The 17802-nt window shown below is 38.7% G+C and overlaps 1 protein-coding gene across 1 annotated transcript in view; it reads left to right on the top strand.

The window, feature by feature from the left end:
• The window catches only part of arb2a (ARB2 cotranscriptional regulator A), an 87691-nt gene that overhangs the window by 52276 nt on the left and 17613 nt on the right, over nt 1-17802 (top strand). The window contains exon 7 of the mRNA XM_015030050.1: nt 14380-14598. Within this exon, the coding sequence (XP_014885536.1) occupies nt 14380-14598 (219 nt within the window). The remainder of the gene's footprint in view (nt 1-14379; nt 14599-17802) is intronic.

Genomic DNA, 17802 nt, shown 5'->3' with positions numbered 1-17802 from the left:
TTTTTTTTTTTTTTTAGTTATTGTCTTCCTCTCTAAGCAGTGTGCTAACATCTCTCAACAGATTAGATGTTCATCTTGTTTTTAAGGCCGTGGTATCAGTAGGTGTGCGTTTGGCTGTTGTTTTCCTCTGTGTCAAGTGTCTGGTAACAATCAGACCCGTTTCCTGACCGCAGCCACATCGGTGGAACTGGTGTCATTAAAGAGATAGCAGCGCATGCGGACCTGAGTGATATCAGAAGCTGAGCAGAAAAGTCAGAGGAAGAGATGCACTGCCAAGCCCGCTTGTCTGTTATCAATGCCTTTGTCTTCCTCCGGCTCCCAGGGAAAACTTTGAGACGAGAGGAAGACCTCACCTTCCTCCTCCCAGACGCCACTCCGCCCCGTCTTCCCGTCGCACTCCGCACCAACATCCCCCTTTCGCCTCCCCCAGCCCCCCGACACCCCAAACATTTTTAATTATATCTTCTACCAAGTAGTGCGGCTCAGTAACCAAGGAGCTGACATTGATGCATGTGCTGATAAATCCGCAAACACTGGAAACAAGATTAACAAAGATTTTGAGGAAAGGGTGACAGCTAATTTTGCGCAATGGTTTGGTGCCTTATTCAAGACTGATGTTTTTGATAGAGCAAGCCACGCCTGAGAATTCACACATATACGCAGGGGAGGGGGCCTCAAGCATAGCAGTATAAGTTTGGTGGCATTTACTTTTTAAATAGTTTTTTTTTTTTTTTCCAACATAAACATCAGTATACTTTGCTATTTTGGTTGTTTCATTTTTTCATCATTGCCATAGAGCACCTTTGTTACTCATGCAGGAAAAGAAAAACTGACAACAATATTATATCTCTTTAATAATTTAGATCATATTACAAAATAATTATAATAATTAAAAAAAATAAAAATAATGCCCTAACACAAAAATAAATGGACTTAGTGTTTGCGGAGTGCAGGTTAATGTCCGTGTCCGTAATTTGAAAGAAGTCAGAAATGTGTGCATGCCTAAGAGTCGACTCAGGTGTTGGTTTCAGCATTTGTGTGTTTAATCATTGCGATCTAATCAGTGTATGTTACGGAGTTGGTGACATTCCACTCCAGGCCCAGAGTCCTGTCTCTAAACTGACTCTCAACCCGCTGAGACACTGATTCACGGTCTTCTGAGAGAGATATCTGTCCGCTTCATCACCCATACCAGCACACACACACACCGTAGAAAAGAGAATGAGATAACAATCATACTTCTACAACTGATTTCCTATTTTCTCATCGAAAGAGCCACCACCCCACCGCCGTCTGTTCTCTTTCTTCTCTCTCCAGCCAATTTCAGCTCTATACAGTAGGAAAATCCTACAGATTTCCTTTGTTCTTGTCTCATGCCTCTTTTCCTTCTCTGTTTTCTTTATTCCCGCCTTTCCTTTCCCTTTATCCCCCCCAACTACGTGATGTCTTCCCCACTTATAATCCCCTTCCCTGTCTTCATGTGTAGGCAGCTGATGGCTTCTTTCAGTTTCTTTTTTTCTTCTCTTTGTCAATTTCTCCTATGTCCCTGTGTCTCTTTAGCTCTCTTTTTCATCTGCCAACCCCCCCCACACACACGCACTTCCATCTGCTTTCGCTTTTGTTTCCCCGGCCCCTCTCCCGTCCCAACTTAAAAATGAGGAATGCGGTGTGACCCTGACCTCCATCGGCCCTGCGACCACCTCCGACCCCCCAGGTGACCCCCGGTCTCTGTTTTGACAGCTTGATTAATTACCCAGTGTTATGATTTATGAGAAAAGCTGTATGTAAAAATAATAGACAACAGGTGGTCTTGGAAAAAAATTGGTAAATTTGAAAGAGCTTCTAGTGAGGCTTGAGGCAGCAGCGGGATTGAGGGTGGCTGCACGTGAGAAAAATGTCTACATTTTCTATTGTTAATTGTTCTCAACCATTTTTGAAGACTACATCAGGTTAATAAGAAAATGTCTGGTGCTACATGCTTGGTTTCCTTAGTTGCCAAAGCGTGGATTCCACCGCGTGTATGGTGAGAGGATGAAGGGGATTACAACATGCAGCTCCATGTGTGTGCTGTGAAGCATGAACCCAGCCATGTGGTAATGACACAATGGAAAATGTGCTTGAACACAGACTTACAAGCACACTCACACACACACACACACACAGATATGCTATATGCTCTGCCACCTCTTCTCCGGGTTACACGCTGTGAAAATAAGCAGAGTAAATGGCAGGACAGACCAGTCATAGTGTTTACCCTTCACACCTCAAACACAGCTTGTGATTGGCTGTAGCGACCTCCCTGACTCACAGACCTGTGGTGCACCTCCACTTAGAGAGAGGTCAAACTTTCGGACAGTTGGAGCGTCCGTGTGTTAGTGGTTCTGTGAGCAAGTACGGGGGTTTTCAGGTTCTCCGTTTTCTGACCTGTCACGTTTCCAAATAGAAATTAATAATTTATACATGATGTTGGAAAGCTGTCTCACGCCTCTCATGAAATACCAAATTGTGCCACATAGCAACAGCCAGCAACATCAGCAGCACCACCAGCTCCATCTCTGGTTGTCACTTTTAGGTCACAATAACAGGGCAGAGGTGAAGCGACTTCTCTTTGACCTTTGGTCCTATGACATTGCAGGGATTCTATGGTGTTTAGTAAGATTAATCTGTAGAAAAGCTTCATTGTTCACTTATAGTAGATCATCGGTTAAATGACGGTAATTGTATTGTCTGTACCTACAGTTAATGTAGTGGTTTGCAACGTCTTCATGTTTTGTCATATTACAATCAAAGACTATGTATTTTCCCGGAATTGTAATAGACCAACAATAATAATTATAAAGCTTAAAGTCAATGATGCAAAGGCTTTTCAAAAGGTTTGTTAGATAATATTAGTAAATAATGAAAACTAAAGAACACAACAGACAGGTGTGAAATAAAGTGGAGAAGTATAAATAGGGTTAAGAGACGGCTTTCAATTCCTCATACAACACTATTTAATTCATTATCCATAAGCAGAAAGTGGAGTGAGGCGCAACTCCAACCCCACAAAGACATGGACATCCATCTAACTTTTTGAAAAGCTACATAAATCCCCAAATGAGGTAACAAATTAATTTGACAGGACAGCTATTCCTCATTAATCTGGTAAAAAAGAAAAAAAACAAAAAAACAACAACAATCCTTCATTCTACACTGTGCTTAATAGAGGGTCTGGACCCTCGACTATAGAGAAACGATCGGTTGCTGGGGATGTGAACGCTGTTGAAGTTTAAAACAACTGGATCTTATTTTAACCAGTCGCTATCATTTGGCTTTGGCATATATAATGTGCCAGCTCGATGAAGCTCACTAGAAATGACCTCCGACTTTAATTGCTCAATATTCAGAAGCATGACCAACACCGACTGAATTGCTTCGTTCACTTCCGCCATTGCTATTGCCAAGTTATCAACATAAGACTGAAGTCATGATTCATAATTCCTCTTTCTCTTTGCTGATTGTTCCAGTTGGAATTGAACTGGAGAAATCAAGATCAATAGGAGAAATCCCAAATTCACAGGTCTTGAAAACAAAAAAGGTTTTCTTGAAAGGAAGCCATGAGACTTCGCCTTTTGTAGTTGACCATAAACCATGTAGGGGACAGAGCAAGCATGTGATAGAAAGTGGTCTAGTAAGATTAAATTAACTTCTTATCCTACATATACTCTTTGTGTTTTGCAGAAATCTAGCATTGCACCTTTAACATTGCACTCCGAGGTGGAGTAACATGATAGTGTATGACACCTTCCAGCATTACAACAACCGCCTAGCTTACTACCAGAACTACAGTGGAATGGTTATGATCAAAACATATCCACATCTTAGAATTGTCCAGTCAAAGTCCAGACCTAAATCCAGTTGAGAATCTACAACCTAACTTGAAAACTTCTGTTCATTGACGCTCTCCATCCAGTCTGACTGAACATGAGATGTGTTGAAAAGAAGAATAAACAACAGTTTCCATCTCTAGACATTTAAAGCTTGTACAGAAACCCCCTTACAGATCTGAAATTGCAACAAAATGGGTTCCACGATGTATTGATTGATTGATTTACTTTGTGTTGGTCTATGACTTAAAATTGAACTGAAATGCATTGAAGCTCGCTGTTACAATGACGTAAAGTTAAACTAAAGTTGAAATCTTATGGACATTTGTGAAGTGTATGTAAATGTTTTGGAAAAACTGTCACAGTGCGTAGTTGCACAGGTAAACTACCCATGTTTTAGAGGACAGATGTCCTTCATAATTTATAAAGAACACACAAATATGAAGTGTGTGTGTATTGTGTACACGCACACTTCTTATTTTTTGCTTGTTTTGTGGACATGTCTCTTTCTTTATATGCACATATGTGCTTACATGTGTCTGCAGTTACTAAATGTGTCTTTCCATTGACCCCCTGCTGACTCCGTCTGTACATGTAGCCATGTACCTCGCACTCGACTTGCACGTGTTCATCAGCACAACAACTACCTGTCCAGATGGCAAAATAGAAACATTGGACAGCTGTCAAAGGAGGTGAGATTGCTTTGCTCTAGTTAAGTACTATGGCATTCATTGTTGTCATTGTAATCAATGTTTTATATGGATTCATTTTAGTCAAAAGTTTTTAAAAACAGCTTTCATTTTGTCAAAAAGTTGCATCATATTCCTTTCTTTGTACATTTAAATCTTTATCTTTCTTACGCCTGTTAATCAGTAATGTATGCCCCTGAAGATAGGGATGCTCCAGGGCAACTTCTCCTCCTCCTGTCTACACTCATTTTGTAGCATCTCCGCTCATCTCTTCTCCTGATTTATACATTAAATAGTTATGTGGGAGAATGGGGAGGCACCTATCATTCCATGATCTATATCTCTCTGTGCCGCCATTAAAAATACATGTGTATGCTTAGGGGAGACAATATAGAACATATAAACCAAAATGGTAATGGCAGCATTGTAAGCCTGCTGTATTTATTTCCCTGTAGCTTTCCCTCGGTGAACTGTGGACTCTTTTTACTGACTTTATTTCCTTTCCGATGGTTAACGCATTTTCTTCAGCATTAAAACATGTTGGATAATAAATTCACTGGTTGTGATCATTTTTTTTAAAGTCTTTTTAGCCTAGTAACACATCCATGATCTGCCCTGTGAATTCAAACTCTCAACTGTCCTGTTGTAAATGGCATGCTTTGATGTAACTAAACAAGTTAAAAGTAGGAGGGAAAAGGGAAAAAGTTGACAAATGACTTGTGTAACATTTACTTGCACAATCGATAGCTCTGACAATTTCCACCTGGACGGTGATTAATGCTACATCCACCCCCTATCCAGGAGCCCCCACCTCCAGCCCCTCACCTCCCTCTGTGTGTGTCGTGCTGGGCGCAGATGAAGCAGGCTTGCAAACTCCGTGTTTTTCAATGTGTGTGTGTGTGTGAGTGCATGCATGCTTGTGTTTGTGTGTGTTCATTAAAGTAGCAGTGTCAGTCTGGACATTCAGCCTCCAAACATCCATTGAGCATCGATAGTTGTACAAATACACTCAGCGTCAAGTGCTGGGAAATAACTGACTGGGCTTTTTTGGGCTTTTCACCGTGGCGCTTTCCATACAAGTGTTTTCCTGTCTCCTCAGATGTGCTGAAAATAGTCAGGTCAAGAGTAGCGATATAAAACGGGAGAATTAGAACGTAAAACGGAGAAATAAATGTAAATATAGGCACGAAGAGAAGCGAAGGCATGAGAGATCAGATGGTGTACGACTCTTTTCGCTTCTTCCACCCCACTGCTCCACTTTGAACCCATTTATAAATATTCAGATCCACATATAAACACTATCCAAATGAGCCCAGGCATCCGAGCCAAGGTTAAAAACTCTACTTCTCATTGCAGACTCAATGACTTGACTAGCTCAAAAGGTTAGTTTCTTATTCTGACCCAAGCTGTTTATGCTCATTAAGATCAAAGGAAAACATAATCATTACTGCACAGTTATTTACTCAGGCCAAATTAGTGTATGATTATTTTAGATCAGGCACGCAACAAAAAAGTGTCTTTGATGTTGAAATGAAAAGATGAATTTAGAAAATGTAATCATATGTGCAGTCTTATTTCACGCCACACAAATCAACACAGAGGATGAACTGTTCAGAATAAAAAGGTATAAGATAAACTCCAGTGTATTTTATATGTACGTTAAGAAAGGGGACTTATATCTGAAATATTTGTAAGAAGTGTAAAAAGTCCTGAAAGGAACACATCATTCATTGCAGTAACATAAGTGCATATTGTATAATTTCCCAAGCAAATTGCCTTTTTAACTTGAGTATATGTATTTAAAATAAAAGTAAAATCCTTGTTAGCAAATTGGCTTTTTTTTTTTTACTTGAATGATCTGTGTTCATCATTGGCCTATTGTATAACTCTAATTAGCTTTTTATGTTTATCTTTTTAGATTTACTGTAGCATCTGTTTTATATATATGAACACAACATATTTTTTATTGTTGCTATTGCTGCTAAAATATTCAAACAGACTGATTATTGTGGTTATAATAATGTTACACGTAGCAGCTATTTTGTTTATTGGAATTTATTTATTTGTTTTGATGTATAAACTTGCATGGCATTATGAAACATACACCTCTTAGTTTAGTCAGTTGCATTTGTAAATATAAATATTGATCCTTTTGACTATTAAGAATCTGACATTTGCTTGGTAATTAGTTGGGCTATCTGCTAAGGTAGCCTGCCTCTCACACCTTCTCTCTGTAGCTTTAGAACAGCATTACATAAATAAGAGTGTTGCATGGTGCTTTAGTTTTCAAACCATGAGACAAAGGGACAGAAGCTTTATACAGCAGGCTGAGTGTGCTGCAACAAGTGGGGGAGGGGTTATTATTGCACTCTTTTTCTGGCATCTCATTAGAAACACTTTAAACCCAATAGTAATACCCAAGAACTTAATTTTTTTTTTTTTTAGAAATGTAAGTTTTTAAGACTGCAATATACCATTAGAACAGTTATCAGTTACCATGGAGTTTTGTTCCTCCTTGCTACTTTTCACAATGGGGAATGCAAGACAACATGGCTTTCTATAAGGCTGGTATGTTTTGATCTTCATTTCTTAAGGGATAACTAGAAAAAATTGTCTGGTAGCTTAATAATTCAAAAGTTTGAATTTACACAACTTTTTGAAAGTACTGACAAATTAGGCCATCTAAAGATTCCTATTACACACAATAATGACGATAATAAGGAAGGAAAACAAAAACATCAAATTTCACTCTTGGAGAACTCTAACGGTCTGACATGTTCAGCTTACAACATTTCCAAAACAGTAGTTTTAAGGCATTTAAAAAAAAAAAAAAAAAAAAAACTTCATAGTGTTGCAAATAATTATGGGTAAAACTGGATGTGTACTTCTCTGAGTGCAGGTGAACCTCACACTTCGTAGTGTTGTCATTTCCATCTGTGATCTTGCTGTAAAATCACATTTAGATCCCGACTTCAAGTACTTGCATGGCCCTGTAGCTATAGCTAGTTATCAAGAGGATGATTGATTTTGGCTGACAGGCTGATGACAATCCTGTCTCATCTCCTCTCACATCACCTCTGAAATCCACACGTCTTTTTCATAACCCCTGTAGTACAGTAAGTTCGCTCCCACCTCTGCGCGCTCTCCCTCTAACAAAACTGTGTGTTTTGCGATTATGGGGGGTCTCGAACTGGTGCTGTGTGAAAATGAGAGAAGGGGGCACCGTGACTTAATCTGACAGTACTGTGCGAAGTGTGTGGTATCTCGGCCTCAGGGAGACAGGCGTGGGGAAAAGAGAGAGGTAGAGAAAAGGAAGGGAATCCAGTTGGATAAAGGGGCCCTGCATGGAAAGTTAGCTCACACAGAGGCTGAGACAGACGAGGTCACACAGAGCAGGGTGGCCCTGACAGAGAGGGAAATAGAACAAGAGTGTGCGTTTGTGATTACTGTATTTACCTCCTCCCTCAGTTGCATTACATCTCTTTTATTATTAAGAGTCTGTGTTTTTGCTTAACAGTTGTAAACATTTAATATCTTTGTCATTTTCCTACAGAAAATTATTTTTTGTTCTCTTAGCATACGGTGCTCCTGAAAAATACTAATATCCCTAGTAAACCTGAGTTATAAGGCCTTAAAATACATTATTCTATTAGGTACTTCAAGATGACACTCTTCTTTTCCACCTCCCTTACCTCTCTGCCCTGTGCACTCCGGGAATATAAAAATCTGTACAATCTCATTCTTTGCTGTTTTAGTTGTTTTAAACCCTTTAGCTATGGTTCTGACTGTAAATATTGGAAAGTTTAAGCCAGTAGATATTTTGTTGTACCTTTATCTGAACTACTGATCATCAACACACATCTGCCACGTCTGTCTTGCACGTGTGCTTGCTTACTAATTTTTAAAAGTATTTTTGGAAAAGGGAAGTTCTTGGAAAAAAAAAAAAGAAGAGATCAATGGAAATTATTTCCTGAAATCAGCATCCCTACATCTCTGACAGCCCTTCTATTCCAGTATCTGTTGAAATCCAACTTCAAGCATAAAATCATCTCAGTTAGGTTCAGATTAGGGAATCTCCTGAACCCAGTAGCAACGCAAAAGAATAGTGGATAATAAAGCACCAGTCTAAGTTAAAACATTTGCTTTTTTTTTCTTTTCCAAAAGTAAAGATTATCTTGATTTTGTGTTATTTGGATTCTTAAAGCACTGCATTTTTTTTTAATTATTTTGAACATATAATCTGTTTTTACATGGTTGAATAGACTCTGCTGTGATTACTTTATGAAATAAACCACCTAAATGCACACTTAAAAATAACAAAATTAGAGAAACAAAACATTTTAGTGTTGTCCATTAATTTTCTCTGTACCCATTTGTTTGGTGACCCGATTAAGATGTGAACAATTCCTAAAAGTGAATACTTGTTTTACTACTGTGCTATAGAAATAATATTTGGAAATGTTTGCACCTCCTGTACCACCCTTTGGTTCCTCAACCATTCTTATTTCCTCAGCACAGATCTTACTTACTTTATACCATGTTCTCTTGTCTTTCCCATTATGTCAGATGGCTCTGAGAAATTGATCTGTCTTACATTATCTTTGTGCCTGCAGGGATAAGAAATTTGTGAATTATGAGTAAAACTTAATTGATGGTCTGAATAGCTTCAACCTATAAAGATTTACGGTAAATGAAGAAAATGTTTCAGTTATATTTTATAAAAAATATTACTTTTTGCTTAGTTCTTTCTGCAAACTGGCAACATCATATTGTTGAGACAAGGGAGCAGAGTAACAGGAAATGTCTCTTTGTTTATCTCGTCTCCTGACGAGACGACATGAGAGCCTGAGAGCTAGTTTCTAATCCTAATTTATTGAGCAACTACTCTTAAAATATAAATGCATGAACACACATGTATAAGTGTTTTTTGATAGAAGTACAAAAGGTGAATAAAAGAACATTTATGTTCTTCTTTTATTCAGCAGGCAACAGTGACATAACACACACAACCTCCAATTCACCTAACCATACCATCCACTTTCCTCACTCCATGCACCCGTGACCGCTATCAGCCATGCTTTGTACCTGTCAAGTGATGTCCTTTTCCTTGTGCCCGGATCCCTGCTTCAGTACATGAGAGCTCTCACATCAAAGCGTCCTGGAGCTCCACGCACACAGATGAAACACCCTCTCAGTGTAGCCGGCTCTGTCCCCCGCTCCGGCACATTAGACACATTTCACTTCATTACAACACGACTGGAAAAATAGAGGTGCTGCTGTCTTAAAGGGACATCTTATTTACCTTCACTTGTACTTGTGTGTGCTTACCGAGATGTGGATACCCAGAGGTGCACAAACACACATCTTAACAAAATAAAATACTAGTAGAGACAGCATGGCTGTTGTAGATTGTAGCTGATATTGCAGTCATAGCCAGGATATTTAAGACTAACGTTTTATGTCTACCATTTAATTTGAAAAAAAAAAAAAATCAAATGAAATGTGGCACTTTTATTAGATTAACTCCAATTTCATATTTTTTTTCTTTAAAAAATTTTTTATAAAAGGAGATGACCAGCGACGGGTTTCATAATTTGACGAGACAAGCCCCGGTTCCCGTAGCAGCAGCAGTCTTTGTTGTGCCATCTAAGTGTGGGGACAGGCCGACAAAAGAGAGCTAAGGAGCGTCCAGAGCACGGTGGCGAGGGTCGGGTTGTTCCCCCCTCAGAGGGGGCCGGGGTGACCCTCTTGACCGCTGGCCCCAGGGCAGAGACTCAGTATGGTAGTGGCACAGGGGCACCCATAGGGCATGGGAAGGGACTTAGCCTGCACACTACAGCAGAAAGACAAGATTGACCTACAGCTAGAGGATTGTGCGTGTCTATTTTATCGAAGACAGTGTGTATAAGGGACAAAAGAGGTGTTAGCAAAGCTAGCAATGTGTGAGAGAGATTTTGACATGTCAAAAAAAAAAAAAAAAAAAAGCATGTTGACCCAAAGATGGCTATGGGCATCTGTGTGGGATTCACACTTTGACAGCACATCACAAAACAAAAGATCAGATTTTTGTTTGTGTGTGTGGAAGGTGGTGGGGTGGGGGGTAACAGTGAGACAGAGCCACAAGACAGAGACCAAACTAAGGATGGTTGTATGACAGACCTATTTGTTGGAAGAAGCAAATGTGCAGATTAAAAATATTGGACAAAGGCTTTGTGGGAAGATTTTGGAAAAAAAAAACAAACAAAAAAAACATTTTAGCTTTTTATGTCATGTTGGAAAATCACAAAATATTAACAATATTAATACCAAAACTATCTTATTTTTATGCTAAGTAAAATTTCACTAATCTGTTATAAGTTTGCACAGACAAAAACAGGCAAGTTCCAGAGTGATTGATTCAAAGAATAGAAGTAGAAAGTGAGCGGACACAGACATCTGGGATTTCCTGATTCCAGCGCAGTCCTCCCAGTGTTCAAATGAATGATGGCTTCCGACACATAGATGGACCTGACAGCCCTGCTCCTCCAAATAAAGCACTCTAATGCTGCTGGTCTTCTTTACAGCAATCTTCTCATGGGTGACTGGCCAGCTGAAAGGGTTAGCACTGTTAGGTTTATTATGTGTATTTGTGTCTCTAAAGGAAGGGCTATAGGCCATAACCTAAAGACTAGCTAATGGCTGGAAGCCGAGGTCCTGATGTTGGCTTTAGTGTGCTTAAGGATAGAGAAAGTTAAGGGTCAGAGTAAGACTAAACATGTTTAAGGGACACAGGGTTCATGTCAGAACACGAGGATCGTTGATCTAAACCATTAACTTCTGCCCTTTGCAAACCAGAATGAAGGTAAAGGAAAACTGCTTACTGAGAACCGATGACATACGACTCGCCCCATAAAACATATCTAACAAAGATTGGGTGATTTGTATGTTGACTTGTTTATTTTGTATATGAATTATGTTTTTTGCCATCATTTCACAAGATGGTCATTTTTTTTATTATTATTATTTGTTTTCTCAATGATGCAGTACATACAAACAATTGTGTTGGTATCTCTTAGAAAGCGCTACTTCAGTGTTTACAGATTAAAAGCTTTAAACTGGCTTAGCTGGTTTTGTCAGTTATTTTATCAGACCACCACCAGTGGGCAGTGGCACAAAGCTATTGTGTACAGGCTGTATCTCTTCTTTCTCATTATCTTTTTTATATTAATTTATCTATAACTTAATTTCTGTCCACATTTTCCAGTTCTTCACTCTTCCCATCATCTTCCAGTACTTTTTCATCTAACTGTGCTGGAATGTGGGCTCATGTCTTCAAACTTCAGTAGTAGTGTGAATATATCTCTGTGATGTTGAATTTAACTTGTCGGTCTAATACATCCAGTTCACTGCTGCTATGCAAGCACTATAATTATTATACATCTAAGTTTTAAGATTAATCTAAAAGCGTTTGGATGAATAGATACCATACTCTGTTCAAATATCTTCATACTTTAAAACTGTTGCAAAAGGGTCAAATTATGTAGTATAAAATCAAAAAGTTTACTAAAAATACAAATTTCTTTTTCGAAATTGCAATATTTCATAATTTGTAAGTGTAAACATGGTTTTGTTTTCAATGAAAACCGTTATATTTTAAAGGTAATTTAATAGATGTTAACCTTTAACGTTACAAACATCTATCGAGAAAGGAATGTTCGGACTGACAGGAAGTGAGAACAGGAGAAATTTCTTCAATATTAATAAGTGAGAACATGTCATTTTGCCGTTTGAGCCATTTTGCCATTGTCAACACACGGCAGGTGCTAAGGGACAGGGTGTGTGGCAGGTTTGATGTCAGTCGGCACAGGAGGGACACACACACACATGCTGCGTCAACGGAAGACAAGCACATTGTGTTAACACTTATTAAGGAAGAGGAGACGTGCTGCCATGAGAACGACACTGTGTCCGTTAGAGATTTGCAAAGGAAACTGAAATGTATATCCTAAAGGTCTTCTGGTTGTTGCTTGTTCCTTACTTAATCCTAGTGTATGTTTAATTTGAAATGCCTGTGTTGAAATGATTTTGGCAGACAGCCATCATTATTGAATTTTCTGGTGTGTTTGTATGGATATGTGTATTTACACTAGGGCTTGTGTGTAGAAAGGACAGTCAAAGTGAAACAGGAATCCATCTATTTCCTCCTTTTAACAAAGGACTTGGGATAATAAACAGAGTTAATTAAAACAGGTTCAAAGTTGAAAAAGTCACTTGACTTCAGTAGAATGACCTTTTTTTGTCCCTCCATACACTTTTCTCTTCATTTCCTGAAAAATGCTTTCATATTTTTTCCCTAATTTCTCTCTGTGTGGATATTATCATCCAACACTCTTTTCTTTTTTTTATTTTAAAGGGTTGTTGTTAAATGATCAGAAATGCCGAATAACACAATTTTAAGCTATGCACAAAGAAACACAAGCAGCTACAGAAAGATATGTTCTTTGCAAACCCTCACTGTGTGATGGTAGTATTGATTGGGTTTGATATTAAGTGACACATGGCCTTTGGAAGTCACTAAATGCTACTCACTGACTGAAACTACCACTGCTGAATTCCAATCCCCCTGTTACTTCTCAAGCTTGTCCCTGCAGTGACACACTCTCCTTTATCTCATTCACTGCCCTTTCTTTCAGCCTTGATTCACATCTTTCCCCACAGTTATCCAAGAAGCCATGCCTTTAAAGTGTTGTAATGATATTTGCTCACAAATGGCCAATGCTGAGCTCTTTATTAAACACAAAGACCGTGAATCAGAGATAAGCCGATATGCTGTGGATGAGCTCTAAAGAGCATGCAGCTATTATGTTTTTTTTTTCTAAATTTTTTAATGATTTTTTTTTAAAACTGAAAATTATGACCAAAGTTTGTTCATCTTTGGTTTTAAAGGCATTTGACAAAGGAGGGCAAAACAACTGTAGCCAAATATCAAGCTTTCAGTTGGTGCTTAATAGTTTCTGATCTGACTCGCATATCTATTAAAAGTGTGAAAAGTTAAACACAATATACAGATAATATATACACATTTTCAGTACCTTTTTTTTTAATATAATTTTGCCTCATGAAACATTTTGATGGTAAAAAGGTTAGCAAAACAAATGTATGTCGAGGTGTTCAATGTCCAGTACTATAAAACTCTGACTTGCTGATACTAATTTTAATGTGTGTAAAGAGGATTCAGTGTAAAAGAGTTTTATTCTTATAAGAAAATAGACAAAATTAATCTGACTATATATTTTAAATTGCCTCTGGTGTCTTGTACTAGCAAATTACTCAGCTGGTATTGCTAAAGAAGCATTCTCCATACAATCCTAACCCTAATTTGTAGATTTCCTGGAGGCTAACAACACTTTGAAATCCAGCATGGTTCATGATAGACAGAGGTTTCAAATGCTAAGTAATAACTGTACTATATGAGCCTTCCTGTTACTTGCTGAAAGTATCACTTCCCCTTTCTTTCTGACAGCTCACGTAAAACAATATGTGTTCACATGTCTAGAATATTGGTCCCTTTTAAATATAATTTTACATGAGTTTGCTCTCTCCAACTTTGTTTCTTTCAGTAACAGTGGCCACAATTAAGAGTGTTTTTGCTAATGCAACCTGGTTGCTGCATAGTTGTGGTTTGTTCACTGGTCAGAACGACCGGATTTTGCGTTGATTTCAAAATCGTGGAACCATTAGACGTTTTTCGGTGCATTTCAAGTAAACTCGATAGTGAAAGTGTTAATCAGTTAAAGTAACGGATTTCTGCTCTTATACACAACTTTGTGCTGGGTATGTTTCAGGAGGACTATGGTGTGATGGTGCTCAACCCCAATGAGAACTACTTGGAGGTGGAGAAGTCAGCAAAGGACTCCCCCATTAACTCTCCTGCCGAACCCTCGGATGAACCTGCCGAGAAGAGGGAGCGCAAAGATGAACAGGAGAGCAAAAAGAAGAGGGAATTTTATGAGAAATACCGCAACCCACAGAAGGAGACTGAGACCGAACGCATCCCAATACGGGTGAGTAGGAGCGATTAAAGCACATTCATGCTGACAGAGATGGGAGGAAGGAAATTTTGGACTGGAAGGAGAGGAGAGAGTGGTAGATGTTTGTCAAAATCATGCACAATGGGGGATCTAGACAGACAGACTGTTCCAGGGTCGTAGACGGAAGTAGAGGAGAAGTACATAAGAAAATGGGGAAGAGGAAATTGGACAAATTTTGATAACAGAAAAGTGGTAAAAACGTGCGGATGGTGACTGAGCTTGCTGAAGTAGCAAGGCAAGGATTTGTTAGGTGACTAGGGATGAAGGGAGGATGGAAAGCAAAGGGAGAAAGAGAGGCTCTTGTGTGGTCAGCCTGTGTGTGAAGAGGTTGGCTGTGCTCCAGTCGCCTCTCAGTGAGCAAGTGTTAACCACATGGCTACCTCCCTCTCTCCCTCTTCCCCTCCCTTTTTTCTCCTTCAGATGAAGGGCTGGTCAGTGAATCTCTGGCCCAACACTCTTGTTGACCACTGGGATTTTTATCTTCAAAACACACACTCTGCAAATACACTGTAACACTCTTATCAGCTACACTCTAACCATGGACACACACGCGCACAAGCACACACACATGGCTTAAAGCACCTCGCTCAGCCAGTTTACCTTGTGGTCAAACAAAGGAAATGACTCTTAAATCTAGTTTCTTTGTCAAAATAAATGTGATGAACAGTGAAAGCAAGGTTACCCCCCTTCAAAGACATCCTGTGTTACATCCCATTCGATTTGAAGTTTGTTAAAATAGTTCTTTTAAGTAAATGTTTAAAACATTATTTCCACATCCAGCCTTTTTCACAAGAAGAGTGAATTATATTTACCTAACTTTGCTTCATGGCTCTAGAGTAATGAATTTCAGAAAATGTATACAGTGATAGTGTATGCTTGCATGTGTGTGAAAAGTGTCACTGTGATTTTTGACAGGAGTTAGGGTTGCTGTGGGACTAACAGGCAATGTGTGAGCTGTCAGTGCACACTTCTTCTTTCTCACCCCTCCATCAGTACCTTTATGCACACTTTAATAAGGCATAATTAGCGTCAGTGGTGTCTTATTCCATCACACCTCTTTACATGTTTCTTACATGAGGAATTAGCTTCACAGTGTCTGACATTAGGTTTGTGACATACGATCATTACGTTACACAACCCTGCATGTACTATCCTCTGTAGCGTCTTTCTCACTTTTGCCTCTTGTTTTAGTTGTAGGACTAAAGCGATACAGCAAAAATGACAACTTTATTCTCTGTTTGAAATGATCTTAGTTTTGGTCAAAAGATTGTTTTGACAGCTGATGCAGACTTTACTTAATTTGCCCTTACAAATCATGGGAGACGGCACGCATTTCATTAACTTTCACTAAATTTAGCTGTGTTTTGAGCTAACCAAAGTTAAATCTATTGCAACTCCTACCTGATGTGTCAAGCATTAGCTCTTTGTAAAATTGTTTGGATATTTATTCAATATATAAGTCCCAAATATTTATTTAATGAGTCCGTCAGAATAGATTTATTCTATACCGGTGCTGCATAGATATATTTATATTCTTTGGGGGGTATATTTTTCAGTCTGTTCATTTTTCTCCATTTCCTATAATATTTTCTTAGCTATGACATCACAGCGTTTTCTGTGTAATTGCTGAAAAAGGTCATGACTTCCAGTTAATCAGTTTTGTGAATTTGCCATTTTTCTCCTTTCAGAGATTTTGTAGTCCAAGTTCAGTTATGCTAAAGTTGCAAGTAAACAAGTCAAAATGTTGGGTTCCACTGTGTATTAACCCACAGGATTCCTTACATGGTCCCCCGGCATCAGAGCATCTTTGCAGTGTGGTTAAACTGTAGGGGGGAATGTCTGTTTACTCTGCCTGTATCAAGAGGGACTTTCCAAAAGACTTGTCTGATTGAGGCGTCAGTTCCTGCTCTCCATTAAAATGGGGTGTACAGCAAAGCAGGAAGCTCCAATTAATGCAAAAATGACAGCAAAGCTTATGTCAGACATGAATTTTGTGTGTTCATAAAGACGTCCTGACCACTGGTTTGATAGCAGCATTGAGCCTTCTGCTTCTGTTAGCACTGAGTGCTAACTTTTAGCGGCCTCCTTGAGAATATAATTGTACTGCATGTTTTGGATATAATTATTTGGGTTTGTTTTTGCCATTGTTGTCTTGGGGAACACATAATCCAAATGCATTCAGTGGGGATCTTGATGCTCCTGTTAGCTAACTCCTTAATTATGTTGAGGTTTTGTTTACTTTAATCACATTGTGGTAGCATTGTAATCTTTTAATAGGTAGTTGACATGCATGGACATGCAGTTAAACAGCGCTCCATATTGTATGTAGGTGGTTTGGATGGAGAGGGAGTAAATGCAGTAATAACACCACTGTGATGCATTCATTTGACTGCGTGGTTCTGCAGGCTCATTGTCTGCATTCTCTTGCTCTCGGTCATACTCTGGATTTTGTGGATCTGTTTGTATTGATTGTCCTTATTTTATAGCTAAAAAAAAAGTTAAATAAAAACAACAAAAATGTTCACTTAACTGTTGATGCATTTGACAGAATACACTAAATGATGGTATCAAGACTTGCGCTAAAGACTAATGAGTGAGCATGCCTGCTTTTTGTTGTAACCGCTTGAGTTTTGACCTTTAACCCAAATGTGTGAAAGATAGTTGTGAGTATGACCTTGTCTTTTTTTTTCCACTATGCCTCCTCTTTCACTGTTTTACTGTTCTTCCTGCCACTGCCCTGGAGTAAGCTGCCACATGCTTACACACACTCACAATGAGCACACACACACGCACACACACATGCTCTGCTTGTATTTCTGCTTCAGTTTGCTTAGTCTGTGTGACTGGGGGATTAAATCAAACCTCTTAAGGATGTCTGTTTTCATCTCTTTTTTTTTTTTTTTAACTGTGCCTCACCAAGACTTACTCCCTCACCAACCTTTGTCATTCACCAAACATCAGATTTCAACTCCTGTTGAGCTGCTGGACCACCTGCCCAATGCCATTCCAAAGCACGCATGTGTATAAACCTGAAGACAATGTACCTGTAGCCCTCATAATATAGTTATGTATAATCCAGTACAATTTTTTTTTTTTTTTTTTTTTTTTTTTTTTTTTTTTTTCCTTTTTTTTCGAGGCCCCTCAAAAAAAGTGTTTTTTTTCACAAAAAAAAAAACA

The sequence above is a fragment of the Poecilia latipinna genome, unplaced genomic scaffold (assembly GCF_001443285.1).
Source record: "Poecilia latipinna isolate Pla-1442-1.1 unplaced genomic scaffold, P_latipinna-1.0 Scaffold171, whole genome shotgun sequence".
Lineage (NCBI taxonomy): Eukaryota > Metazoa > Chordata > Actinopteri > Cyprinodontiformes > Poeciliidae > Poecilia > Poecilia latipinna.
Note: the sequence above shows the minus strand (reverse complement) of the source record. Positions and strands in the feature narration are given on the sequence as shown.